Here is a 27,371-nt window from a genome sequence, read left to right as displayed (position 1 = left end):
TGGATCAGCCTATGTTCTCATTTTCCACTTTGATTTTGAGTATGATTCTGAATCCAGACCTTAATGGGCTAATGATTTTGATTTCCATTGATCATTCTTAGGTTATTTTGCTCTAAACACATTCCTCTGTCTAATAAATAAAGATTTTCAGCTGAAATATTTCATTCATCGAGGTCTATATTGTGTTTTTAGGTGTTCCCTTTATTTTTGTTGAGCAGTGTATTTTCAACAGCCATCTTAAGTGTCTTTTTTTAAGAGAGTTGGCTACACCATCCAGAACATTCTGGAACGTATACGCCGGAAGAATAGATGAGCAACACTCTCGTTTTCTAGGGTATGATATGCAGCACGTTATATCCAGTCTTGTGTTTTGACTAAATGATGGCGTTACAGCAACCATATCTATTTTCAACAGCCACCTTAAGTGTCTTTTTTTAAGAGTTGGCTACACCATCCAGAACATTCTGGAACGTATACGCCGGAAGAATAGATGAGCAACACTCTCGTTTTCTAGTCCACAACAAGGGGGGGGAGGGGCGGGGAGAGAGGGGGGGGGGTTCAGAGTATCCCTTTAAGTAAGTGATCGTCGTCGAGCCCTCCGACATTTTTTTCTACGCCCGGAGTCCGCCTCGTTTTGCCCCGCCGCTACACTGCGCAGCCAGCCAGCCAGCCAGCGCTCAGTCGGTGCGTGTGAGGGCTCAGAGCGCGTCTCCGCCCCGTCCAGCTCCGGGGGAAAGAACGAGGAACGGCCAGGCCAACGCACGGTCCCAGCGCACACCCGGCACCAACGACAGAAACCCTTCGGCAAGGACGTTAATTTCACCCGCAGCGTTCTCCCACACGATCCCCGCGATGGACCCAGCGACTCAATCCGCCCAGATCTCGTCGTCGCAGGGGGCCGCCGACGGACACAACTCCGCCGCCAAAGACTCGAAGCTGTCCGGTAAGAAACGGGTTTCACCCTCGTCTCCCCGGTAACCTCTCGCCGTGCGGGGTTATGGCGCTCTTTGTTGCCGACAAAACGGGCAGCCAATACCGCAGCTTTTTGATAAAATCCGGGGGGGGGTTTCTTTCATACTATTTATTTATTAATAAGAGGTTTGTTGTTTTTTTTAAACCAAACTCACACAAACGTTCACATCAACACACCTTGGATGGACGCGGAGACGTGGGCTTTTTTACACCGGCGCGGCGAGGCCTAACGCAGCCGGGGCTTACGCAACGTCGGGCGGCGTTGGACGCGCTGCGTTAACCGCCGGCCGGCCGCGGAGATGGAGCGATCCATCCGCCCGGCTTGGGAAGTAGGACGGACGCGGAGATGGAGCGATCCATCCGCCCGGCTTGGGAAGTAGGACGGACGCGGAGATGGAGCGATCCATCCGCCCGGCTTGGGAAGTAGGACGGACGCGGAGATGGAGCGATCCATCCGCCCGGCCCGGGAAGTAGGACGGCCGCGGAGATGGAGCGATCCATCCGCCCGGCTTGGGAAGTAGGACGGACGCGGAGATGGAGCGATCCATCCACCCGGCCCGGGAAGTAGGACGCCGCGTCAGTTTTCTAGAACATGTCGCAGAGAAGAGCCGCCCTCCCCGCGCGGGCTAGGCCACGGCTCCTAGCCTAATAAACCGCGCCCTCGTCGGCGTCCAGTCCTCGTTCGGTCGGGCTTTTCTTTTTGAACCGAGCTAAGCCGAAAAGGGAAGCGAGGCTTCAATCTCCGCCATTGCGGCCCCGGCGGAACGGCCGCGTGTTGCGGCAGCGTGCGCTGCACTGCGGATGCCTCGTTCCCGAGCGGTGGTGAATGAAGCAGCGGACCTCTTAAAGGCGCCCTGCGCTGTTTTGTGTCGGCGTACAAGCGCCAAACGATGCACAAACGGCCCGGGAAACGTGACGAGATCACGTCTTAAACGTCTGCAAACGCGCTACATTTCATGTCCATGATGTTGTTTTTCTACCGACTCGATACGGCCGATTTGCTTGGTCGTCGTTTTTTTTTACTTTTTTTCCCCCCCCGTTGTGCTGCAGTAGTGAAGGTGTGTAGTAAGACAAAGGCGTGCGCTGCTGATACTGTTGGGGAGGGGCGGGAGGGGCTCCAGCATCCGCCTCTAGAACGCCTGTCAGTGTAAAGCTGCAGTCATCAGGATGAGACGCAAGATCTTTTTTTTTTCAAAACCTTAAAGAAGGCGGCGGGGGGAGGGGGTTCTAGAATTGGCATAATGTGAACAGAATACCCAGTCATGGCAGAGTACACAGACTTCGGCCTTTGGCAACAAATCTCTTGTCTGCCGGAACACTGATTTCTACCCATTCTCTGGACACTATAGGTACACGTTAGTAGGATCAAAAAAACTATTCCAAGAAATTGAATTACCTGTTTGGCACATTTGTGATTTGATTAAAACCTCGTTGGAACAATAAACTCCGCTGCTGTCTGGAATCCACACCATTACAATACTGCTGCATCACCTCAGCACCTCATCTTGGCCTCAAGCATTCATCCGAGGTTTAAGGCTGATCTAATAAACCTATTGTTGTTGTTGTTATGTTTTTGGGTTTTTTTTGGGGGGGGGGGTTGGCCAATACTTGTGTACCTTGCCATTTGTGGAAGCTTGGTGAGGTACCAGATGGCCTGGCCTGGCCTGGGCTGCTGTGGCCTGGCCTAGCTCTCCATCTTCTTTTTACAGTTGAGCCTGGCACACTTGAGGCACAACTGAATGACAGCGGTCACAAAGGAAGTGGCACACTTAAAAATTAAGACCTCATTTCTGAGGCTGATAACATGAGATGGTCTTTAGTGGCAGTTTGGCTGTGAATTACCTTGCCGTCATCGTCTAACTGTTCTAGAGTCGGCATAAGAAACCCACACTTGATGCGTCAAACAGGAGTCTGGCCGGGCTGTCGTGCCTGCTACCTCTTCAAGAAACTTAGACTATTAATGAGTGTTGTGGCCCTGTCTCAGCTTCTCCTTACCTGTGGTATTTAAAGACTAACTATTATTTATGCCACTCAAGTGTCATATTTGATTTTGTGTGACTTTTGAGTTAACTAAACTGAGTATCAAGTACGTATCTCTTGTCAAACTGCAATCCATAGGTAAACTTGAACTGTAGAAAACAGAAAACGTCTTCAGGAGGGTTCTTATTAGTTATAATGGGCAACGTAGTCGAGGCATATCTCCCGGCCAAGCCCCACTACCACCCCTCCCCCCGCCAGTGAGACTGACTTTAATTGCTGAGGTCATTGAGACAGGCTGAGGCTTCAGAATAGCCCCAAGGAGTGGACAGCACTGCAGCAGAAATGACAGACGTGACTGAGATGGCGCTAGGCCCTCTCTGTACCACAAACTCCCCCAGGGATCTTCAACCCACCATGCTTTCACCCAGACTTGAGTTGCCTGAAGCTAGCTGCTGCAGTGACGAAGCTGATTTCTGGCTCGTGTGTCTGCCTCTTGACAGATTTAAATCAGGGGACCCATAATGTTGAGCATGTGAGTTACTACAATATAAGTGCCATGTTGGTCACGACAAAGAAAGGCTTTCTGAGAGATAATCGCTCCGAAATGGAGATTATTGCAAAAATGTTTTCATTTGAAATATGAGCGAAGCAGACTAACATACCTTTTGATTCCTTAAATCAAATTAGCTGTTTACTTTCTTCCGGCTCAGTTAGAAGAAGTGTGTGTGTGTGTGAAAGCGAGAGATGGTGAGTATAACGTTACCAAAGTTGTTTTATCTGTATGGTTAACTAGTTTAAATTGTTGGTGGTTCACATATTTGCACACCACCAACGCCCTTATAGAAATCTGGTAAGATAGCTGAAATTCAGAGCTTGCACAGGGACTGGGTGCAGAAAAATTGAAGGCGTGGTGTGGGAGAGGCCTACAGCTATGCGAGTCTAAAAAACAAAATGCCGCAATTCAGGGGCTTGCCAACTCCCAACCTGCTCGGCCTGTCTCTAAAGCTGGGAGTCATCAAAGTTACCCACCCTGATAAACCTGAAACTCAAACACATCTTAAGCCCTCAGACATGACTCAGACGTTCTCTGCTAAGCGTTCCTATTTCATTAGATGCCTGTGGGAAGGGGCACACATCTAATGATACCTCTATTTTCATATGAAATGAGATGGTTGGATGGGTAGTGTTTTTACAAAGGGAGGCTTTGTGATTTTTTTGCAGGGTTGCATCCATCCTTATAAAATTAGTAAATAATGACTGCCGGGCTGGTGTCTAGGTTTCTCAAGTCAACCACAAAATGACAAATAAGAAAAATGTTTTGGACAGCGTATCTATTTGATTATAGCAACTGTAAAAGTGACGCAAATTGCATTTGACTGATGTTGTTGCATCGTAAGTTAATTGTCTTTTGTTTCAGTCCTGCTTGCGTAGCGGATATATAAGTGCATGCATTAAGATAAGTGCGGGTTGGTTTGCAAGAGTACATTTGAATAGGCTATGCATGGGGCATTATGGGTGGTAAGATAGATTTAAGTGTACAGTTTTGTTGTCATAGTTGTTGCTTTTTGTAGCAGTAATAATAATAACAGAGTTATTAAGGTTGGATAGTGCAAAGCCTAACTAGTTTTTCCTGTCTATATTTCAATGTACTTAAGAATGGAGTGACGGTACAGCGGATAGCAGCTATTTTATCTCTGTTGTAGAATGTTCATTCTTCTGTCCTTTTTTTTATTTTTCCAGATTCCTTTCTTTCCTCTTCGCCTGTATCTCTCATTCAGTCTCCTCAAGGCAAGTGTATGGTTTTCTTTCACTGCTCGCCTGCTCTGTCCCCTCTCCCCCTCTTTTACCTTTACCTCTCCTGTCTCTCTTGCTCGCCTGCTGCTGCAATGCTCTCTTCATCCCTCTTCCGAGTGCCCCTCTCCTGATCTAGATCAGACTAGAGACTTTCAAATGGGCTCACAAGGAAAGCAAATATGTCCTGAACCTGCGGTAATCTCTAACCGTACTGCTCTCTCGCACCCCTCCTCCTAGAGGCCTTGTAACACGCCGCCATATGTTTCCAATGCTGCCCACCCTCAACTGCTATGCTAATTGTTACTTAGTAGGACAGGATGGTAGCTCCTGCCTTAGCCAACAGCATATGGCTTTTGTAATTTTCTAAACAACCTTCCCAACTCCAAGCCAACCTCACCCCAACCCCCACATGTAAAAAATAAAAGAACATGGAAACGAGACCTGCCACAGAAATAGGCAACCTGAAGCCGTGGTATATGGCGGTAAAAGTCGTGCTCATTTATTGAGTCTCTTTAAAGAAAGAAAACAAAATCTGAAAATCGATGTGTTGGTAAACAATATTAATCGCTGCACAGCCATAGTGCGATGAGATAAGGCTTTGCCAAGACGAGTGGTACAGTTGCGTACAGATGGTATAGTTGCAAACCACAGCCTGTAGCGATCCACTTTCCTGAAGTGCTGTTCAGGTGATTGATCCCTCCACAAACTGCTTTTGTATCATTTTCTTTCGTCGCGTTCCATTGGAAATGAGCATTTGACACATCCAGTAAAGAGCTGAGACCTACAGTGAAGTTGGTACTCATCTGGTAATATGTAGGTCCTTAGAAAAAAAATTTAGTCCTTTTCCCACTTTCAATTTTAGTCCTTTTCCCACTTTCAGAACCTGCAGCTGCCCATCCACAGATTAGTTACAACACCTCCGAATCAAAGCCGTGTAAAACCGCAGATGACAGCACTCTGATCCATTTTAGTCTGTACCGCCTGCTACCAAGCATTATTTAGGTCAGCAGCACTTGTTGTAGGTTCAAGATAATCCCAAGATTGCCATTTTATTTTAAGAAAGCAGAGTGAAGTTCAAGTTCAATTTTCCGCGTGCAAGAGCAAAAGCCTAAAAATGGATCAGATTGTTTCCCGGGGGTCTTATCTTCCTTCAGCTCTTCTATCTGTGAGACCCCAGCCCTAATACCTGCCAGACCCTGGAGGATGAGTGGCACTGTTGAGAGGGATCATCTGCTGCCCAGGGGCCTGGGCCCTCCATTTCCTATGGCTGCTCACTCTCCCTCCACACCGCCCTCTGCTTATGGCTTATTAGGTTTTATTGCATGACTCACATTTACACTTAACTGGAGCTTAAGAATTAGGTTTTCTTTCATCCTGTGATTTTTTTTTAATTATTATTATTATTTTTGCTCATTTTTGTTACACTTTTCAGATTGTTTTGAGTTATTAATTTCAACACAATTTCAAATGGTCTAGGTTCCATGTATTTGCAGACAAATCATAGTCAGTAATTAAGTAGGAAGCGTTTTGTTCTCTGATACCTAAGGCTCATTCCTCCAAGCTATGCCATAGTTTAATGGGAGATGACATGACCGTACCCTGTGGTTTTTAAGACCAGGGGAAGACAATTCAGTTATACCATGCTATTATGATAACCAAAATATCTAGTTTCATATCACGGTATTGACGATATATTGATATATTGCCCAGCTCCAATTTCAATGGCTTATTGGAAACGGATAAGTGGGGCCTTCCAGTAGGTGAAAGAACTGTACTGCCTCAAAGTGCATAACTGTGAAATTCTTTCACTCTATGAACAACAGTCATTGAAAGTACTTAGGACGGGGGCATCCAAGTAGTGTAGCGGTCTATTCGGTTGCATACCAACACGGGGCTCGCCAGTTCAAATCCCCGTGTTGCCTCTGGCTTGGTCGGGCGTCCCTGCAGACACAATTAACTGTGACTGCAGGTGGGAAGCCGGATGTGGGTATGTGTCCTGGTCACTGCAGTAGCGTCTCCTTGGTCAGTCGGGGTGCCTGTTCAGGGGGGATGAGGAGTGGCGTAATCCTCCCACGCGCTACGTCCCCCTGGTGAAACTCCTCACTGTCAGGTGAAAAGAAGCGGCTGGCGACTCCACATGTATGGGAGGAGACGTGGTAGTCTGCAGCCCTCCTCGGATCGGCAGAGGGGGCAGGGCAGCGATCGGGACGGCTCGGAAGAGTGGGGTAATTGGCCGAGTACAATCGGGGAGAAAAAGAGGTGTGGGGGGGGGAATCTAGCATTGTTCAAGGACTGGATACAAATAAGTGGATAGCATTCTGGTTTTTCTGAAGGGGGGCGGGGGGCGGGAGCTTGTTTCCGGCTACTACTTAGACATAAATATGTGTTCTGGAAGGACACACCAGCAAAAAGTCCAGAAATTGTTTTTGATGCAAAACTCGCTCAGTACCATTCGACTGTAATCTCCACTAAGGGCAGGTTACATAAGTCAGATGGAAGTTCTGCTGACGCTCTCGTTTGAAAGGTGGAACATAAATAGCACCTCATTACAATACAAGGCTGCTGACAGCTTTATCTGGACAGAGCTCAAAAACAGTCTTCCTTGTTGTTATCGCTCAAGTGTTCTTGTTAAGTAGAGCTGACCCTGGTTTCTGTCTGTGGTTGTGCTCTCACAGCAGTAGTTGTTTTGGAAATTGTTTACCAGCATGTTGCCAAAGGAGCACATCACTGCTGGTGAGTTGTCAAATCCATTCATGTGGCCTAGTTTGAACAATGCAATGCACTGTGGCTCTCAGTAAGAGGGAAGGCGGGGGTCTCCACCAGTGACAAAGTACACCAGTGATAAAGTCCTATGGAATGTCAATACTGTGCAGGTGGGGAGGGGGAGGGGTAGGCTTCTTGAGGTTGGTAGTGCATCCTAACCATGTAGCTCACGTTACAAGGTTGAACAACTTAAAATAACAGACTTGGAAATTACATTATAATTAAATTATAATTGTATTATTATCATTATTATTATTAACAATATTGTTATTATTATTTAATGATAATAGGTTATGTTCAGTAATGTTGCCTTCTGAAAGACAAGAGTCAAGTATTAAATTAGTCAAGTATTAAATTAGCCCATAAAAGACGATAACCCAGTACTAAGAAAAACAGCAACATGGTGTACCGATTTAACATTTTTGCGTGAAGTACAAGATAAACCTTGGTCATCTGAAACTGGAGTTTTGAATATATTTTGGAAAGCTGTATAAACAAGCATTTTGTAGGTAACCCTGGAAAATTCACAGACATTATGAAGCCATTACAGTACTTAACACTAGAACCACCCGATTTGGATTTTCAAAGTTTAATAACTTGGTGGGGGAAAAAAGATACAGACCTGCCGCTCCCTGAATTCTCCTAAAATTGCATTATTACATTAAAATTGTTTTAGATCAGTTGCACATAAAAAAGTTATAAGATGTACCTAGAACGATCATGAACCGTCAAAATGACCACTCGTGATTTGCGTGTGGTCATGTCACTATTTATGACGTGTTGGTCGCATCCTTTCCTTTGCAAAGTTCATTGCTCTGTCCTAGAAACAAACTAGTGTTCTCCAGTGCAGTTGATTTTTGATTATTTCCAACATGTCTGGTTACAGACGCCGTTACAAACGCACCATGACTACCACTGAGGCATTGCAATATTTACAGGCGTTGGACAGCGGCCATTTCAAATTGACTGAACAATAGTATTGAAGTGTTAAAATGCTAATTTTGGTGTCAGTTAGTTTCATAACAGACATACTAACATATGCAATGCATTAATATCTCAATTGGGTATTTATCTTGACAGAATATAGAGTTTAAAAACCGTGGGCGGTCATTTTGACAGCCCATGGTCATTTTAGGTAGGAGTGAAATCCCAGTTGTTCTAGTGTTAAGTGTGAAGTAGAAAGTAAATGTGTCATCCAAAACTGAATTTGGCTTACAAAGGGTGAACTAAACAGCTGATGCACACCTCCCAATATAGTTGCCAATACCTTGTCACGGTCACTTGACACTGGACGCTAAAGTTGACAGGAGGGGCCTTTGACAGGGAAAGGGATCATGTGGCTATTGGAACAGTTGCTTGGAAAGTCTTGTGGACTCCACTCCCCAGGGTGCACCTACCCAGGGTGGTGCAGGGAGGTCCCTTCCATCATCCTCTAAATGTCATCTCAGCCGTGTGATGGAGGACGTGGTGATAGTTTGGCACATAACAGTGTTCAACTGAGAACACTTGGAACTGGGATTATTTGGAGGGGGGAAGAGTGATTCCACAGACAGACTGGTTCTAGCATTGCTGTTTGGTGAGCCATTCAGTTGCTAGTTTACTTTTTTTGTTGTTCACCAATCTAAGGATGTACTTGAATCACCATCTGTAGGGAATCAAGTCATTGCAGCAAACTGAAAGTTAGCCCTCCTCCTAATGTTGCTGAGGAGTCCTGCAAATGGATTAAATGTTACTTGACCTGTGGGCGAGCAACTTGCATTCGTAAATTTCGCAGATGAGTTATTTGGCTGCTTACTGTATTGAATTTGTGCTAAACATGAAATTAAACAACCTAAATGACTAAGTGGCAAATCTCATTACAATGTTGCTGTCTTCCCTTTTGATTCTTTCATCAAGGTTACATATATATATAAATATATATATACGTGTATGTGTGTGTGTATATATATATATGTACAGCAAGCATCAACCGTTTCAGAATAAACTGAGATGGATTTGAAAAAACCATCATAGTAATGATGTATCAAACCTGTCAAGTCAGCCAAATATACACCTGGCTTTAGCCTTTGAAAAACATTGAAGTGTTTATTGTTTTCTGATTTTTGCCTTCAAGCTTTCTCCCCAGATTATTTTCAGTTTTCTCATTCTCAGCCTTTCACTGCCAAAGGCATTTTGATAGATAGTTGCTACTTGTCCCTCAAAGTTATAGTTATAGGAAGATATTGATTTAACTCATCCCTTTCTTCAAGATGCCAATGCAGCATGTGGTTTTCTTTCTATGACTTTGTTTGAAGGAGTGCCTACACACTGCTAAATAAGTAGTATTGGGGAACGCCATACTGTTTAACAAATGGGTAGAATCCAAATTACATCACCGTGATAGAAGGATTGGGCAATGAAGGGCCTGAACAGCTTGAATTGTTTAAAAAAGATTAAGACTCCATGACACTCAGTTTGACAATTTTTGTTGTGACAGTTTGATTAAAACCATAAAACATCCAGGGAAAGGAGCACTGGACTAAGTCCACAGTTAAGATCACATGAAAATAAGAAGTGGGTGGTCTAAAATTAACACTGCATTTATAAAACATTTTATTTGGATTGTACTTGACTTGAATTCATAGTTGCAGTTTGGGGTAACTGCTGGAAAAATTTCTATTTTATTTTTTCAAACACTGCAAGTGTGTTCAGGGAAATGTTACCCCATTTTGTATACATATTGCATACAAATTGACATGTAAAGTACTTGAACATTTTCCACATTTAACTCTTAGAAACACTTATGGACGTTTTTACTCATAATAGAACAATGAATTATGAACTGCTGAACTAAAATGTCTTTAAAATAAAACTTTCAAGCCTGCAAGTGTGGGGCAGCAAATCAAATGGGTTTTCTACAATGTAACTGCCATCCATACTCCACAGACGCACAATTGTCAACTAGTCTTGTCAATTTAATCAATTTTATTTTGTTTGGTGCCGTTTCATTTTGACCATACAAATCACTCTTGCCTTGTTGAGTGCTGCTTAATGGCAATTTTTTGTATGGTAAAGTGCAGCATGCAAAGCATAATATCACATCCATTAAGCCAGTATTACCATTCTATGATGCAGTGCATGTACGCTTGGGCTGCCACAGGAAGGCCGGGCTGAATATCCTAATATTAGAAGTGCATGGGAGTTGAGAATGTCTTTGATTTATGTTCCCTCCCCTACTTTTTTCCTCTTGATTCTTGTTCCAAACGCATGACAACACAGAGAAAAGGGTGGTCTTGGGCTCCGACAAGCCCTGTGAAGGTGTGGCCACTTCCCTTCGCTTTCCCTCTCAACCTGGCTCATTCTCACCTGGTAACTATGGGGGTGAGGCCGGGCCCCCTGAAGGACAGCCAGATTCACCGATTAAGACATCTCCAGTGTCAGAAAGAATAAAGGCACTGGAAGCTCTTGCTGCCAAGAAGAAGGAGCATGATTTTAGGAGCGATGGAGGTTTTCCTCACTTCAGAGATCGCCATTTTGAGAAATCACCCACTGAGCAGAACACTTCAACTTCCCAGAAGAAAGGAGGTTCCACAGACCCGGAGTCACCAGAATCCCCCTTTGAAGTTCTGGGAGAGCCACGTGCAGTCAACGAGTTTGAAGATACAGTCGACTGGATGAGAGCTCACTTACCTCCGGCTCCTGACTTTGATGCTGTAGATGTAAACAAAGGCACTCAGGCTTTGGAAAAAATATCTCCATCAAAAGAGGTAAAAGAGGCAGATATTGTTATACCAGATGTTCCGGAAGCTTTTGCTAGCATCCCTGATGCTTTCCTGGATTCTCCAATTGAAGCTCCAGAACTAAAAGATGAGTTCATTGAGGTAGCCAAGCAACCTAGTGTGGAGGATGAATCTGAATTTGACCTTAGCTTTTTACCAACCACCTACATGTGGGACCAGCAAGAAAAATCCAGTGCCCCGGTTCCACCTGACCCACTGCTCCCTGCTTCACCTGCTCCCCCCACAGACTTCAGCTCCCCATCTCCTCCCCTCTCCCCTCCTGCTTCTAATGCTAAACTGGATGGTCTGGATGCTAACAAAGCCTCATGGGGTAAGGATCTAGAAACCCAAGAGATAGCTGAAGTGGACAGTTCAGGGGAGTCTGATGATACTGTCATTGAGGATGGAGCCTCTGTCACTGCTCCCCCTGTTTCTAACTCCTGTGATGGTGCACCTACAAGTGAGCCTACTGCTACTCCCACCCCCTCAGTTCCCTCTGCCCCCACTGAAAAAGAAAACATCACACCAGTGAAGTCAGAGAAGAGGCTTATGCATATCCCAACCATCAATGTTATTGAGACTGATGAACCTAATTATAGTGAGGAGGAAATGGAACTGGAAGTAGAGGAAGATGAAGACTATGAGGTTGTAAAAGCCCCAGCCCAAGAAGCTCCCCTAACTCCTGAACCATTGCCAGAAGCAACCACAATGGAACCACTCAAGATACGCCCCTTAGAAACTGAATTTATGGAAGGTTACTCTCCTCCATCCTCACCTGTAGACTCCGATGCTGAAAACTCTCCAAAACACGAAATTTCCAGATCTGAACCTGAAGTTACCCATGTAAAATCTGCATGGGAAACTGATGAGTTACAGAATGCAGCCATTTCAACAGACTCAAATTCTGATAATTCCCAAGTACAACCTGAGAGATCTATGACCCCCTCCAATGAAGTGGAAGATAAACCCTCCCCTTTCACTGCCAAATCACCTATTGTGTATGAAGAGGAAGATTTCCCAGACGATGATGAGTGGTCTGATGAAGCACAAAACATCAAAGTTGAGCTTGACCAAACTGATGTTCCTGCTCAGGGTATAGCCGACACCCTCTCTAAATCAGATGAGGTCAACAATGAATATAAACAGGGCTATACTGAGATTGTATCACTTTCTAAATCTAGCTTCATACAAGATGTATATGACAGACAATCATTTGATGATTATGACGCAACCCCTTCCTTAGACAGCATGCTTGACAAGAAGGAAATAAAACATACTGAAGAGCCCACCCTTTCCAATCAACCCAAGATTCAAATGGAAGAGTTGAGAACAAACCAAACTGAAAATTATGCCCCAGAGGACACCCTGGATCTTGAGGATGTCAAGGCACAGGATGATGAAGACTCAATCTCAAAGCCAGTTGGTGGTCAGCCATCTCCAAGCAAAGGCCCTCAAGACCCTTACAGTTCTTTCCAAAGTGAGCCACCAAGCAGCCACAGTGAGCCAGTAATTGATGAAGTGAGAGACGAATTCGATACAGATAATTTGACAAACAGCAAAACTCTTTTACTGCAAGATATTGGCTCAAAGACTCAGAAAGACACTAAAGCAGGTCACCACACACCTGACACAACAAGTGACCCAGAAAGCATAGAGCCCAACTGCTTGGTTTCTGGGGCAACTGACAGCTTCGTAGAGTTCATGAGGGAGTGTCTGAAGTCGAGGCAAGATGACGAACCAAGTGACCCCCATCATGGTCTCCCCTCTAAAAATGAACTCCCCAGAACGGTTGTGCCTCCTTCCCATGCTTCACCAATGGTCATGATGGATCTTGAACAAGAGCAGCTCACTATCAGTGCTCTCAAAGAGCTTGGCAGCAGTCAGGAGGAAGAGGCAGAGGAGCAGTTGCACCAGCCCAGTGTCAAAGTTTCTGACCAAGACAAAGCTGACAGCATTGTGATATCTGTGAGGCAGACTTCCTTCACCTCAACTCCCAGCCCTCCAACTCCCCAGACCCACCCTGCTTCTGACAGCACATATTCCAAAGAGGTAGAGGCCATCGACGAGTGGGTGGCCGAGGCCTACCATCTTGCTGAGCATGTCTTGACAGCAATACTAATCCACTTATCAGGTAACATCTCTTCCTTCTGGGCTGTAGGCCTGCTAACCTCCCATACAAACGCCTCAGAATGGCCCCACTTAGTTCCCTCCTTCTCTCACTTGCACCTCACACCTGCCTGTTCTTTTTTTTTATTATTTTTTTTAAGTTTCCTATTCTTGTGTAACTTGTTTATATGTCTGAAGAGCTTGAAAATGCATGCATTATTTTTGTATGCATCTATAAAGTTGTAAAAAAAATGTCGTTGAGAGGAGAAAAGGGGACTTATTTTATGATGCACTACGGCTGTTGGGTCATACTGACACCCAGTGCAGTTGTCGCAGAGGCCATAAAGGTCAAACTGCACTGATTCGATATATGGCTGTTAAGGCTACAGATGGTCACGTGGTCCGTCTTGGTGTGAGACTTTACCCTGTCATACCCTATGTCCTTTAAATCTTAGCTGTAGTGTTTCGGTGGAGAGCAGGTGTGGCTTTTGGACGTGGTGCACAAGTGTCTGCTTGCAAGGGCCCTGCAAGTCAGACAGCACAATCTATCCCCAGTGTTAGGTTTCTGCTTTTGATGCAACTGCTAACAGCTTCTTGCACTTGCAGGAGAAGTTCATTTGTGGGCAGTAATGATCGCTTAATTGAGAATTGTTTCATAGATTGTGATGGCTATCACAGAAGACTCTCAAACATTGAATATCAATTACCAAAGCTTGACAGGACAAAATATAGAGAAGGTTATTATGTCTCAAGACCACTATGACCCTGCTTTAATGTTTGCATAGTAATTTGAATTGTACAGAGCCAGGATGCCAGCCTTGCTCATTACTTTGTCCACATAAGATCTTTTAGTCCCCTGTTGTTCTATCCTCCTACCTTGCATCAAGGCCAAGGTATGCTTAGACTCCCCTGGAAAGTGATGGGGCATGTATATTTGAACTCTTCCAAACTAGACAAGCTGCCTTCATGTGTCATAAATTGCTGTGATAATGGCATGATCGGTTGAGTTGCCAAGAACTGGGTAGAGGGTGGAGGGGGTATTGACTGGTAAACACACTTTAAGCCCAGGGGTGGGTTTGCTGAAAGCATAATCTTGGCACATGCTATAAACTATACTATGGTGCTACACATCATTTCTCAGGCAACCAGAAACTAGGGGAAACTACTCATGAAATATGAAGGGAATTACAACCATTTTGGCTATTTTTTGTAGCAAGTTCTCAAGACATTTTTCTGAATTTAATTTTGTGATCCAAGTCAATTTTATTTGTATAGCCCATTATCACAAATTACAAATTTGCCACAGTGGGCTTTACAGAAATACAACATCTTGTCCTTAGACCCTCACATCAGATAAGGAACAGCGGCCAAAAAAAAAACCTTTAAAAGGAAGAAAAAATAGGAAGAAACCTCAGGGAGAGCAACTGAGGAGGGATGTCTCTCCCAAGACGGACAGACGTGCAATGGATGTTGTGTGTACAGAATAAAACACAACTTACAGAATACAACATTTAAAGTGGATAATGGAATTATAAGATATATGAAGAATTTGATGAGGAGGATGCCAAGCAGTGTCCAGATGCCACCAGAAAAGCCTATCCACTGTATTTTTGATCCAATTTCTTTCAATATAACTTTGGTCTGCTGAAGGAAGTGTTTTTATGTGTCCTATATTTGAAGTCTGGTGTTGAATCCTCTCCCTCTGCCATGAACACTGGTGTTATTTCAGTCCTTCACTGCGTCGCTGCTTGATAATGCTGCAGATCGTTTGGCAGACTATTCATAAACTCTGTGAGTTTGTTTCATTGGGTGTCCCTTTTTTTTTTTTTTAGGTGGCTACCCCCCATTGTTAACTGTTACCACCGAATCAGCATTGTGACATCAGTTCCTCAAGAGACCACATCCTTGAAAAAGTTGGGAAAAAAAATGAAAAGAAAAATCTCAACCCTCTCTATATTGATCTAGCAAAGTCCGGATAATGGAGGCCAAAAAAAGGCCCTCTTAAAATCTACTGGCCGGCTAGTTCGAATGCTAGACTTGTTGCCGAGCCTTTACAGATTAGGACAAATCAGGCTTTCCATTCGTTGTGAAGGATTTATGTTAATCCTGTTTTTGTATGCACAGAGATTGGTGAAGGAAGATTGGGTATACTAACGAGAGAACTGTATTTGAATCAGACTTGGCTAGTCACGTCGACATTTGTAATCATTTGAGGTATTTTGTATTGTTTGTAATTCAGGGTTTGAGCACATGTATGTATACCCACACACACTTGGAGATTTTACACTCCGGTACATCGTGGCAGAGTGGTGCCTGTGCCTTTAAGAGTTGCGCACTGCACATGGAGGTAGAAAGCAGGCCACTGCGGTTCCACCGCCACTGGGACCTCCAGTTAGATCTGAGGCCTGGAACACAGAGCGAGGTAGCGAGGGATAATAAATGAGGACGTCAAGCTCTGGCTGCCTTCCCAATGGGCACCGGCAAGGCATGCTGGGGAGGGACTCAGACCCCTGCAGTGCTGGGCAAGGAAACCCCACTCGTGCTCTCATTTTGGGCTCAGCAGGCATCACCATGAACAAAAGAGCATGTTCTCTCTCTCTCTCTCTCTCTCTCTCTCTCTCTCTCTCTCTCTCTCTCTCTCTCTCTCTCTCTCTCTCTCTCTCTCTCTCTCATGCCTGTGTTGTCTCAGCTCAGTGGTGTTAATGCTTGCCCTAGCAGAGTGAGCTTATTTTCTCTCTTAAAAAAAACCCTTCTGCTGTTGAAGGGTTTCATATTAACATTTCTAAGCAGCAACTGATTGAACATTATTAAGAAATAATAGTGTGATTAGTATTAAATCATGCCATCTCTTCAATCCACACACTGATGTGTTGGTTTTCACTGCCTTTTGTGTACAGCCAATTCATCCAATCTATTGTAAATATGTGCATAGAAAGTTGGTAATATTTACATAATTACAATTGGCATTTCCATTATTTTTCAGAATCTATCCTCGGTTCACCCCAATTACTAATTCCACTCTATCCCAAATAAAGTCGTTTATCTAGATGTGCCGAGGATCTAATAAGTGTGCATTACCTATCTGTAATACTTGGCTGGAAAGCAGCTGCTTACAAGTAGATGACCTCCGGTGATATTCATTTTAGATTATTGTCCTGCTGTTTGGACAAGCCATGCCTGCACACATGGCATGATAACAGTCCTGGGGGGGGGGGGCAGAGGGGCATAGGACATTTAGCAGAAATTATGAGTATTATACAAGGGCAGGTCCACGAGAGACATCTTCAGTGGTATTAATCACATTGTAATTGTGTTGGGAGGGTGATAAATTGACAGATTTCAAAATCTTAATAAGCAATAACATTAGAGCATAAAAATGACACTCTCGCGTTTGTCAGATATTGCAGTTTTGGGTCGCCTTCCCTCAGTAAAAATGCACTCAAAGGGCTGAGGTAGTACGCCCAGTTATACCAATAAATGGAAATGGTAAGTATTGTAGCCTAAAAGCCTAGGCAACAGCATCATTTTTAAAGACACTGTTTTGGAAAACAGCAGATCTATTGAGGAACATTTGGCTACCTGATTTGTTCCAATTTGGGGATTAATTTAATATCGTTTGGCTTCCATACTTTATTCGGAGACCCTCTCACAAATCCAGTAGATTCAGTCGTTTGCATGCTATATGTTCAGGTCTTTTTCTTTGCGTTTGACCAGTGTTGTTATCTGTGATTGGGGGGGAAAGCCTTTTTGGATCTTTATTGGTTTATTTCATTGAAGAAGAAAAAAATCAACCCAAATGTTAACTAAAAAGCTTCTATTATGATGATGATAAAGCAACAAGTGCACTGTTACTTTTGAAATGTGATATTTCAAAAGCAAATGGAATGTTTATCAGGCCCCTTTTTTACCTTTTTATTAAATTTAAATCTGCATATTATGTATCGGGAACAGAAATGGTGAAGACATTACTGGGTTTATAACTTGGAACAAAATTGATTTTTAGGCAGAGTTTGAGTAATGGTGGGGAATTGACGAATATTCAGGCCCCACACAGCCTTGGAACAAGGCTGTTTGTGAGTTCACGTGTCTACACCTTTGTGTGTTTGTGCATTTCCTGCCATTATGCCTCAAGTCAAGTCAATTTTATTTGTATTGCCCATTATCACAAATTACAAATTTGCTGCAGTGGGCTTTGCAGCAACACAACATCCTGTCCTTAGACCCTCGCATTGGATAAGGAACAACTCCCTAAAAAAAAAAACCTTTAACAGGGAAAACATAATAGGAAGGAACCTCAGGGAGAGCAACAGAAGAGGGATCTCTCTCCCAAGGCAGACAACGTGCAATGGATGTTGTGTTTACACAATTTACACAATACAACATTGAAAGAGGATAACAGAATTATAAGATATATGAAGAATATGATGAGGAGGATGCCAAGCAGTGCCCAGATGCCACCGGAACAGCTCAGGACCTGAGCCAACCGACCAGCATCACCATGTAGACCTGACAGGAAGACAGACTACACATGCACACAGGGGAGACACATCACACGTTCATATACGCGGGAGAAGAGAAACGAAAAGAACGAGTCACACGTCAGAGTGAGAGAAAGATATAACATTGAAACAGGATGTGAATTTATAAGATATATAAGATATAAAAAAAAAAGGGAGGAGGATGCCAAGCAGTGTCCAGATGGCGAGCACCATCATCGTTGAGACCTGGGAGGAGGCTGACTACACGTCCACACGGGAGACTCACCACCACGCCATTCACATACACAGATGAAGAGAAAGGAGATGACATCATTCAGGGAGAGAAAAGACATGTGAGAGAAGCAAACAGTTTGCCATTGTCAATAATCTATATTCAATAATCGGCAGAACAGTGCTTGGTAAATTGATTGAGACAGAAACCGACGTGCTGTGCACTACAGGTTGTGAAGTACTCAATTCAAATTAATTCAGTAATTCAAATTAATTAATTCAAATCAAAGTCCTCAATTCAAATTCTGATCTAACATGGATAGGAAGCCAATGAAGGGAGGCAAGAATTGGTGTAAATAAATTTTCTAGTTTTAGTTGGGATTCTAGCTGCGGCATTCTGAACCATCTGAAGACTTAGTACTAGCATGTGGCAGTCCTTAAAACAGAACATTACAGTAATCAAGTCTGGATGAAACAAATGCATGTGTTAGTCTTAGTGTCAGACGCTGACTGGAAAGGCCCGAATTTTAGCTGTTACTTACTTACTAAGTGATAAAAGGAAGTCTAGGTGATTTCTTTAATGTGCTTATCAAAGGAAAGGCTGTAACACCAAGATTTTGGGTTGCCACACTTTGTGGAGTCACAGAGTTTTCGATTGTAAAATTACAATTTATTCTGTCTAATAGTTTACAGTAATCAGTGGTGTCAAAGGCTGCACTGAGGTCTAGTAGTAGAAGCACAGAGGTGGAATCAGAGTCCATAGCTAGTAGAAGATTGTTCATCACTCTGTTCAGAGCAGTTTCAGTGGGTTGACTGGCCCTTAAAGCCGATTGAAAAGGTTCAAAGAGTTTTCTTCTATATAGATCAAAAGTTGTTGGTACACAACTCTCTCTAATACTCCAGGAAAGAATGGGAGATTAGAGACCGTTCGGTAGTTATTAAGAAATTCTGGATCCGAGGTGCGGTTTCTTAGGTAGATTTTTGATCACATCTGTCTTAAAAGTGCTGGGAACAGTGCCAGTAATAAGTGATAAATTAACAATGTCGAGCATTGTAGGTCCCAGGAAAGGCCAGAGGTCTTTAAAAAGTTTTGCTGGTAAAGGGTCAAGTAGGCAAGTAGCTGGTTTAGAAGCTGACACAAGCTTGGTCAAAGTATCAAGAGGGATTATGTCAAAAGATGTAATAACAGTGGGGCGTCCGGGTGGAGTGGCAGTCTATTCTGTTGCCTACCAGCATGGGGATCGCCGGTTTGAATCGCCGTGTTACCTCTGGCATGGTTGGTTCCTTTATTCTATCCATGATGCCAGCACCCTAAGATTATCCTCTATGTCGGATTCTCTTACCCCGGGTAAACAGTGAACCAAGACTGGTGAAGCTTATCTGATATTGAGGGTAATGGAATCTCTTACCACTAGCGTGCGTTGCTTTACTCTGTCAACAGGAGTGGGAAAGGCACACTGGCCAGTAGGACTACCAACAAGGCTGGTGAGGGACGAAAACCGGTTTGCAATCGAGAGAGGTGACTGCAGACCAGGCTACGTGACTGGTGGCTTGCTCTTATGAGCCTTCCCACACCAGCAAACAGAGATAAACTCCACCGCATCTGCGGATGAGCTAGTACTAACAATAGCAGGTCCACTGTCAGGCCTGGGACAAAGGCTGTCTGGAGGGCCCGTCACGTCTAACGTAATCCTAGCCAAAAGAAGCTGTTCTAACTCATGGACAACCTATCTGTAACTGCGGAACAGTCACCACACACCGTTGTTTTAACAAAGCTTCTTTAACTGCAAATGCAATAGAGCTAACTGCTAAGCTAAGCTAAACTCGAAGCTAGTAACAAACTAGGAATGAGAGGCTGCCTACTAAACACGAGTTGTTTGAGAAAGAAAACTAGAGAATCTAGCGATTAGTGAACTAAGCACAGAAAATAGCAAAATCAGTAGGACAAATGAAGAGGTCAGGATAGAATATAAAGAGAGAGTAAGAGAATAAACCGTAGATATCAATGTCACGAAGGCGGAAGCTTGAAACGGCTGGCAGTGATGCAAGAGTTCTGCGCTACTGGCGTGGCCTCGACTGTATTTGAGCCCGAGTGCACTCTGGTCTGCATTTGTCTGAGCTCCATCTTACCACAGGAGCAGAGGGAGGTGATTAGGCAGGAAAAAGTCACCATGTGAGTTTCAGGCTCTTTAAGCTCTTTTCTTGGTTCCAAGCCCAGCCTGCTGCATGCCGTGTGTTCCTATTAACCTGCTGGAATACAGAGGCCTTAAACCTCCCTTGAACACAGTCTCGTGTGGAGGCTGTAGCGCTTATACAAGGTTTCTTTAAATGCCCCCCTTTCACATGCAGTGGGAAGGGGGAGAAGTTGTTTTAGGGCACCCACACCATCCCAGGATTGCATAACAACCCTGTATGGAGGCTATCACTTCTGCATGTATGACTTCTTACAGACACTCATAATCATGCAAACAGGCAACTTCAGCAATAATACCTTCCTTAGTTGTTCATAGCAGTTGCCAGAGGGGAGTTTCACTGTATAATGTGTGATTCATGTTTTTACGGGGCAGAGGTTGGAGTTCAACTTGATAATGTGTGTGTGTGTGTGTGTGTTTTATTTTCTCCCCCTCATCAATGTTTGACATGGTCACATGGCGACACTTGTGTCAGTCCAAATAACACAGGCTTTTTCCCCCCTCCGCTCTGCAGTCAAGGACCTGATACACTGGCGGGACCCCAAGAAGTCGGGCGCGGTGTTCGGCCTGTCCATGCTGCTGCTGCTGTCGCTGGCGGCCTTCAGCGTCATCAGCGTGATGTCTTACCTGCTGTTGGCCCTGCTGTGCGTCACCATCACCTTCCGCATCTACAAGTCCGTCATCCAGGCCGTGCAGAAGTCCAGCGAGGGACACCCCTTCAAGTAAGGGGCCGCAACCAACCAACCAGAGATTTTTAAGTTTATGCCATGTCTCTGGTGTCATGTTATTAAAAAGACAGGATATGATGGAATATGAGGCTTGATATCTCAAGCTAGAAACACCCCATTGTTGTTAGTTCATTCTCAGACACTGTGTTCAAGTTGTCAGCTCCTCCGTAGCCCTCAAAGTCACAAAATATGATTGTCAGGCAGGGCATTGCCTAATATTATTATTATTATTAGTGTTATTATTATTATATAATCCTAATGGGAGCAGCCGAAAGTAGTAGTAGTAGATATGATAATTAATAAAACATTTTATTTAAAGGCGCCTGAAATGACACTCGAGGTCACCTTACATCAAATATAATAAAACAAAGCAGTAAAAAAACATTAGTGCAATCAAATAAAACACAATAAGCAACAGAGCATAACATCAGCAGGAGCTTAAAAAAAGAGAGTTGAATTTGATACTGCTAAAGTGAGTATGCTAGTTTTAAAAAGGTGGGGTTTTTTAAGAGCAGATTTGAATTCTGTAATGGAGTCCAGGAAGTGTATGTGATGGGTAATGGCGTTCCACAGTTTGGGTGCAGCATAGGAGAAAGTTCTGACACCCATTGTGCTGAGGTTGATGGCTGGTAGTGCGAATAGACCTGCTGGTGAAGACTGCAGGGAGCAAGATGGAGTGCAAGTCTGAAGGAGGTCTGTGAGATAAGCAGGAGATAGATTATGAAGAGCTTTGAATGTTAATAATGTTTTTTAGATTAAGCCGCTGTGACACAGGAAGCCAGTGTAATTGAACCAGTAGGAGAGAGACATGGTCAGTGGACTTTGAAAGTGTAATAATCAGTGCTGCAGAATTCTGGATGAGTTGAAGTTGGGGAATAAGTTTGTTGGAGGTGCCTGCCAGGATACACATTGCAGTAGTCTATGCATGATGTGACGAAAGCATTGATTTAAGACTTCAGTAGAGTGTTGTGTTAAAGCAGGGCATAGTCTGGACAGGGCTCTACACTAACTTTTTGCATTGGTTGCACTGGTGCGCCTAACTTTTTATTTTAGGTGCACCAGCACAAAATTTAGGTGCACCCACATTTTTTATTGCGTCGCCTTTAACACCAAAAGGTCTCCTTTTTATCGCTCTTCTGTCATATAATGTGAATGATTTTTTAAAACAATATGGTGTAGAAAAAGCTTGTCTTTATTTTAAACACAATATATAAAGAATATATATATATATATGAAGAATATATAAAGAAAAATAGTGTTTAAAGTGCTACACTGAGCTTAAATTGAACATTTAAAACATTTAAACATTTCCAAATAAAAGAGTTGTGCTTAAAGCACTTCAATGAACTGAAATTGAACATGTTAGATTTAAACATTTCAAGTAAAATAAAGTGTGTGAGTGACAGTAGGGCTGGTTGAAGGAGTAGGTTTTGTTTTTTTAATGAAAAAACTTTCAATGGCTCTACCTCTCTTCATTTTCACTCGTTTTGTCGCGTAGACCTATAGGCTGTTATTTTCCCGTTCAAGTTCTCTGGCGCTCAGCCTGCTCAGGTCGCTCGCATTTTTTGAACTGACACTACTTAGAGCAGTGAAAAGGACCACAGCCAATCAGAGGCGAGGACCCGCCCGAGCTCTGTCTCTTATTGGTTTAGACCACGATACCATCAGGAGAACACAGAGAGATGCTGCGCTTGCGAAAGAGATTTCAGTGTTCACCTGAGCAGCATCGGGTGCACCAGTGCGACCTATAATTTTTTTCAGTCGCACTCTTAAAAATTTTGGTCGCACTCTTGAGCCCTGCTGGAGATGTTTCGCAAATGGAAAAAGGCAATCTGGGAGACTGTTTATATGACTGGAAAAGGAAATGGGTACTATCTAGGATAACACAAAGACTAGACTGGTATGGTGGCTTCAGCAATGGGGAGTGAGCAAATATTAGTTTTTGAGAGTGTAGGTTTGGTGCCAATTAGGAGTAGCTCAGTTTTACTACTGTTGAATTTCAGATAATTGTTAGCATCCATATCTGTATATCATGGAGACAGGACAAGCAGTGAGGGTACTGGAGGGGGGAGTGCAAGTGGGCTTAGTGGACACATAAAGCTGTGTATCATCAGCATCGTAGTGGAAATGGATACCATAGTACCGGGAAATGTTGCCAAGAGGGAGGAGGTAAATAATAAACAGGAGTGGCCTCGACACTGAACCCTGTGGAATACCATGAGGAACTATCGAACTTTACGATCAGTAATTCTGAATTTGTGCAAAATGTGTATATTTATTTATAGAACAACCTTTTATGGTTGAACTGAAGCCTGAGGGAGCACTTATTTGAGCATACAATGTGGCCTGTTCACAAAGACGCATGATTAAGTCTCTTTTATCACGTCTCAGTCAGAACGAAGATATTAATACTCCATATAAGGGAGTGACTTGGTAGACAAGTCAAAGATTACCGTGGACCAGGTGAAATTACTGCTAAAATTTTAAATAATTAGATGGTAATAAACTATTAACAGCTAACTCACTTGCCAGATCATAATGAAAAGTGGCTTGTTAGCTTTGGAGATTAGCACATAAGTAATTCAGCCAGCCTTAGAGGAAGATGGGTTATTAACATCGTAGCAATTAGCACATAGAGGTTAAGCCTCATTTTTAGTGTTCACCCTCCCCTCTGCCCCACCCACAGAGTGCTGATGGAAAAGGATCTCACCATTCCCCCGGACACCTTCCGCAAGCACGTGGACGCCAGTCTGACCTATATCAACCGAGCCCTCAAGCAGATGAGTCGCCTCTTCTTGGTGGAGGATCTCGTGGACTCCCTGAAGGTGGGCTAACTTAGCTGACCAGAGACAAAATAGTCATCACTCAATGTTGATCTCTATTTTGTCCTTGATTGCACAGTTTTTGGGGTGGGTGTGTGTGTGTGTGTGTGTGTGTGTGTGTGTGTGTGTGTGTGTGTGTGTTCTAGAGGGCTATTCAGAGTGGTAAAATATTTCCGGTCGCCTACATTTTTATCTCTAAATTTCCTTGTATACGAAACAAAATTGTACAATTTGGAGATGAAATGTACCATGACTGCAAAAGGTTAAAAAAATGGTTATTTAACACTAGTGGAAATTGACCATAGGTTCAAGAACAGTCAAACTGAATTTGGTCCGTTCCTTCATTTATAGAATGGTTCGAATGCAATGGTTGTCTATATTTTGAATTGCACGCCAGATGGGAAAAGGGAGATTAAATATCTATTTAGGACGAAAGAGTGCACCACATTTCTAAACCTGGAGAAATTAAATTTTTGTCAGACAAAATTGTCGTTGTCCAGAAATTTATGTGTGTGTTACATGTATAAGAAATATTGTCATACTGTTTTGTGGTTGGCGAACACTGTAAATGTCATCTCTGATTTTAATCATGATTTTTTTAAAATGCCCATCTTTTCAGTCTATATAGAGTGGAAACTGAAGCAGTTTTGATTCTTTGAATATTTCCAATTAGCAATGTATTTTATTGTCATTTCTTTTACTTCTGCACCATGACAACTGACATCAGTGATGGCTTAGTCTATATTTTCTGTCTTGCAGTCTTTAACTTCTGATGAGCATCCAGATGAACAAAAGGACATTGTAAATTCACTGGTTGTTTAATGTTTTGAGTGCAGCTATGTTCAACATTTGTGCAGCCACATAACTTCATGTACTGTACATGAAATCTCTTTTGATATCGCAAGAAAGAACCTTAGTTGGATCTCACAACAGTATTTGTTCAATAGTGAACATTGGTCTTATGTAGAGTTAAACATATAGACTCCATAGTTTACCTGATTTAAAACTACGATCCTAAAGATGTACATGTGCTGTGGGGAGAGCAGGCAGTTGCCTACCAGACATACCAGCCAACCATCAGTGGATGAGGAGTCGGTCTCACAGGCAGCCAAGCAGAGAATAATGCTCCGTATAGGACCTCGGCTCACAGAGCCTGTTAAATCAGCAGCGTGCATCCAAGCCCTCCTTCACTCCCTCACTCAAATTTTCTCCTTCATCTTCCCCTTGTAAAGCCCTTGGGCAGTGTCAAGACCGTTTACCAGGCATGTCAATTCAAGAGGGTATGATACATTTGCAGATTGCATAGAATTTGGCTGTTAATTTACCACCCAGTTACTACAAGATTTTAAAGTGAATTTGGTGTGTCAGATGGGATTGCAGTGCTACATATGGAATCATGTCAGGTTGAGTGTTCATATCCCACTTTCTATTTCTGTGTTGTCCTAGAAAAGCTTTACCTCTCTATGTAGCCCTCAGGGATTCCAGTCACTCTCCTTGTTGTCTAACCCAGGCTTTGTCTGCCATTTCTCCCCAGCTGGCTGTGGTTATGTGGCTGCTGACCTATGTGGGAGCTGTCTTCAACGGAATCACCATCCTCATCCTGGGTAAGACTATAAAGAAGAGCAGACGTGCTGGCTTCGACTGAGCTGTGTGGGCCGAAAACTCAGCTGAAATCAGATTGTTTTCATAGCTAAGCAAGTTTGACTTGGTTTTCACGTGGCATTTTGTGCCTTGCATGATAAGAAAGATATTCAAAATCAGAATACTTAAGAGGGCAAGAGAAGTAAGGATTAAAAACTAATGGCTCTCATATACATGGCACAGATGGTGGTTGATATGTCAATTGAGGGCGGTGTTGGTAAAAAGTATTACTAGGATGTCTTCATGCATGTACAATAAACATCAGGTAAGGAAATCACAGAAAGTTGAATCTGGACATAACATTTATTGGGAGAAATGTTCATCGCTCATTTTAGTGACTTCTTCAGTCTCAACTGACTGTAGGTATCTCCACCCTTATAAACAGCACAGTTGTATAATGACCGAACCAACAATGGGTTTCATATGTAAAATGCCATGACCATTAACTAGCGTTACAATGGTCATATGTACTATTCACAGAGGATATGGGAATAGTTGGTGTCACAGCATTGTAAAATGGTGACAGATGACCTCTTAGCCATCCCCTCGGTTCAGGGATGGTCATTCCCTCTTCACATAGATGGCCTCTTTGACTCCCCATTCAAACCAGTGTTCCTCCCTATCAAGGATGTGCACATCCTCATCCTCGAAAGAGTGGCCACTGGCCGGCAGATGGGTGTAGACCGCAGAGTCCTGGCCTGGCGTGTTGTGCCATCCTCTTCGCCAGCACCTTGTTTTTCTCGCATGTACAAGTCACGGCAATCCTCCTGGCTATTAACAGCGTACACTATATTGCTCTGTTTGTGCCGGGGAACCTGATCCTTGGAGTGGACCAGTTTCTGGCACAGCATATTTTGGGGTTTGAAAGCAACTGAGACACAGTGTTTGGAAAATATGCATCGCAACTGTTCCAACACTCCCACCACATGCAGAATCACCACTGGTTTATGCTTAGCCAGCTGTTGTCCTTCTCTCTTCGATCGGCTGGTGAAATGTTTAGGCATCTTCCTGGCTTTGACAAACGCCCAGTTAGGATAACCACACTTAACCAGGGCCTATTTAATGAGGGATTTCTCCCCTTACCTGGCTGCTGTGTCGGTGGGGACTTTGTCAGCTCGGTGGTCCAGCGTCCTGATGACTCCTAGTTTGTGCTCCAGTGGATGATGAGAGTCAAACCTTAAGTACTGTTCAGTATGTGGTGGTTTACAGGAAACCTTAACAATCAAATGTCCCCCATCACCAATTGAAATTTCAGTCTAAGAAGGCTAACCTGTCATTTTTCACATCCTCCCGGGTGAACTTGATGTGGTTGTCTACAGAGTTAATGTGGTCAGTGAAATGTGGTACATCCTAAGATTTAATTTTAATCAGAAATCAGAAATACTTTACTCATCCCTGAGTGGAAATTGGGTCCTATTACAGACACTCATGCTCTAGTAAAGAAAAACTAACAAGATAACAAGTAAATAGAAATAAGAAAAACAGAAATAAGTTGAAATAGAAGATAAAATATGTAAACATATTTGCACCATGCTCCAGCATATAACACCCTTTCTATACGGTATTACTGCTGCATGAAACAAACAAACACCCGACAGAATAAAACAAGACGGAAGGGCCAGTCTAATGACTATTGACTCAGAGTGTCTGACACTCTGAGGGAGGAGTTGTAAAGTTTTATGGCCACAGGCAGGAATGACCACCTGTGGCGCTCCGTAGGGCATTTGGGCAGAATGAGTCTATTACTAAAAGTACTCCTGTGCCCGACCAGCACGTCGTGGAGTGGGAGACATTGTCCATGATGACACATCACTTCCAACAGCATCCTCTTCTCAGAAACCGCTGCTAGAGAGTCCAGCTCCACCCCCCCAACGTCACCGACCTTACAGATCAGTTTATTGAGCCT

General features: G+C 43.5%; 1 protein-coding gene across 3 annotated transcripts in view; it reads left to right on the top strand.

Annotated features, from left to right (window-relative positions):
* The first annotated feature begins 528 nt into the window (after positions 1 to 528).
* The window catches only part of rtn3 (reticulon 3), a 36,942-nt gene continuing 10,099 nt past the window's right edge, over positions 529 to 27,371 (top strand). The window contains exons 1-6 of one of the 3 annotated variants that reach the window (XM_056299949.1): positions 529 to 943; positions 4,693 to 4,740; positions 10,768 to 13,398; positions 20,789 to 20,996; positions 23,689 to 23,827; positions 25,359 to 25,428. In XM_056299949.1, the coding sequence (XP_056155924.1) occupies positions 853 to 943; positions 4,693 to 4,740; positions 10,768 to 13,398; positions 20,789 to 20,996; positions 23,689 to 23,827; positions 25,359 to 25,428 (3,187 nt within the window). In that variant the 5' untranslated portion in view covers positions 529 to 852. The remainder of the gene's footprint in view (positions 944 to 4,692; positions 4,741 to 10,767; positions 13,399 to 20,788; positions 20,997 to 23,688; positions 23,828 to 25,358; positions 25,429 to 27,371) is intronic. The other 2 variants (XM_056299950.1, XM_056299951.1) reach the window with 2 other exon arrangements.

This window comes from Lampris incognitus, chromosome 20 (genome assembly GCF_029633865.1).
Source record: "Lampris incognitus isolate fLamInc1 chromosome 20, fLamInc1.hap2, whole genome shotgun sequence".
Taxonomy (NCBI): Eukaryota; Metazoa; Chordata; class Actinopteri; order Lampriformes; family Lampridae; genus Lampris; species Lampris incognitus.
The sequence above is the reverse complement of the archived record's forward strand: the minus strand, read 5'-3'. Positions and strand labels throughout refer to the sequence as shown.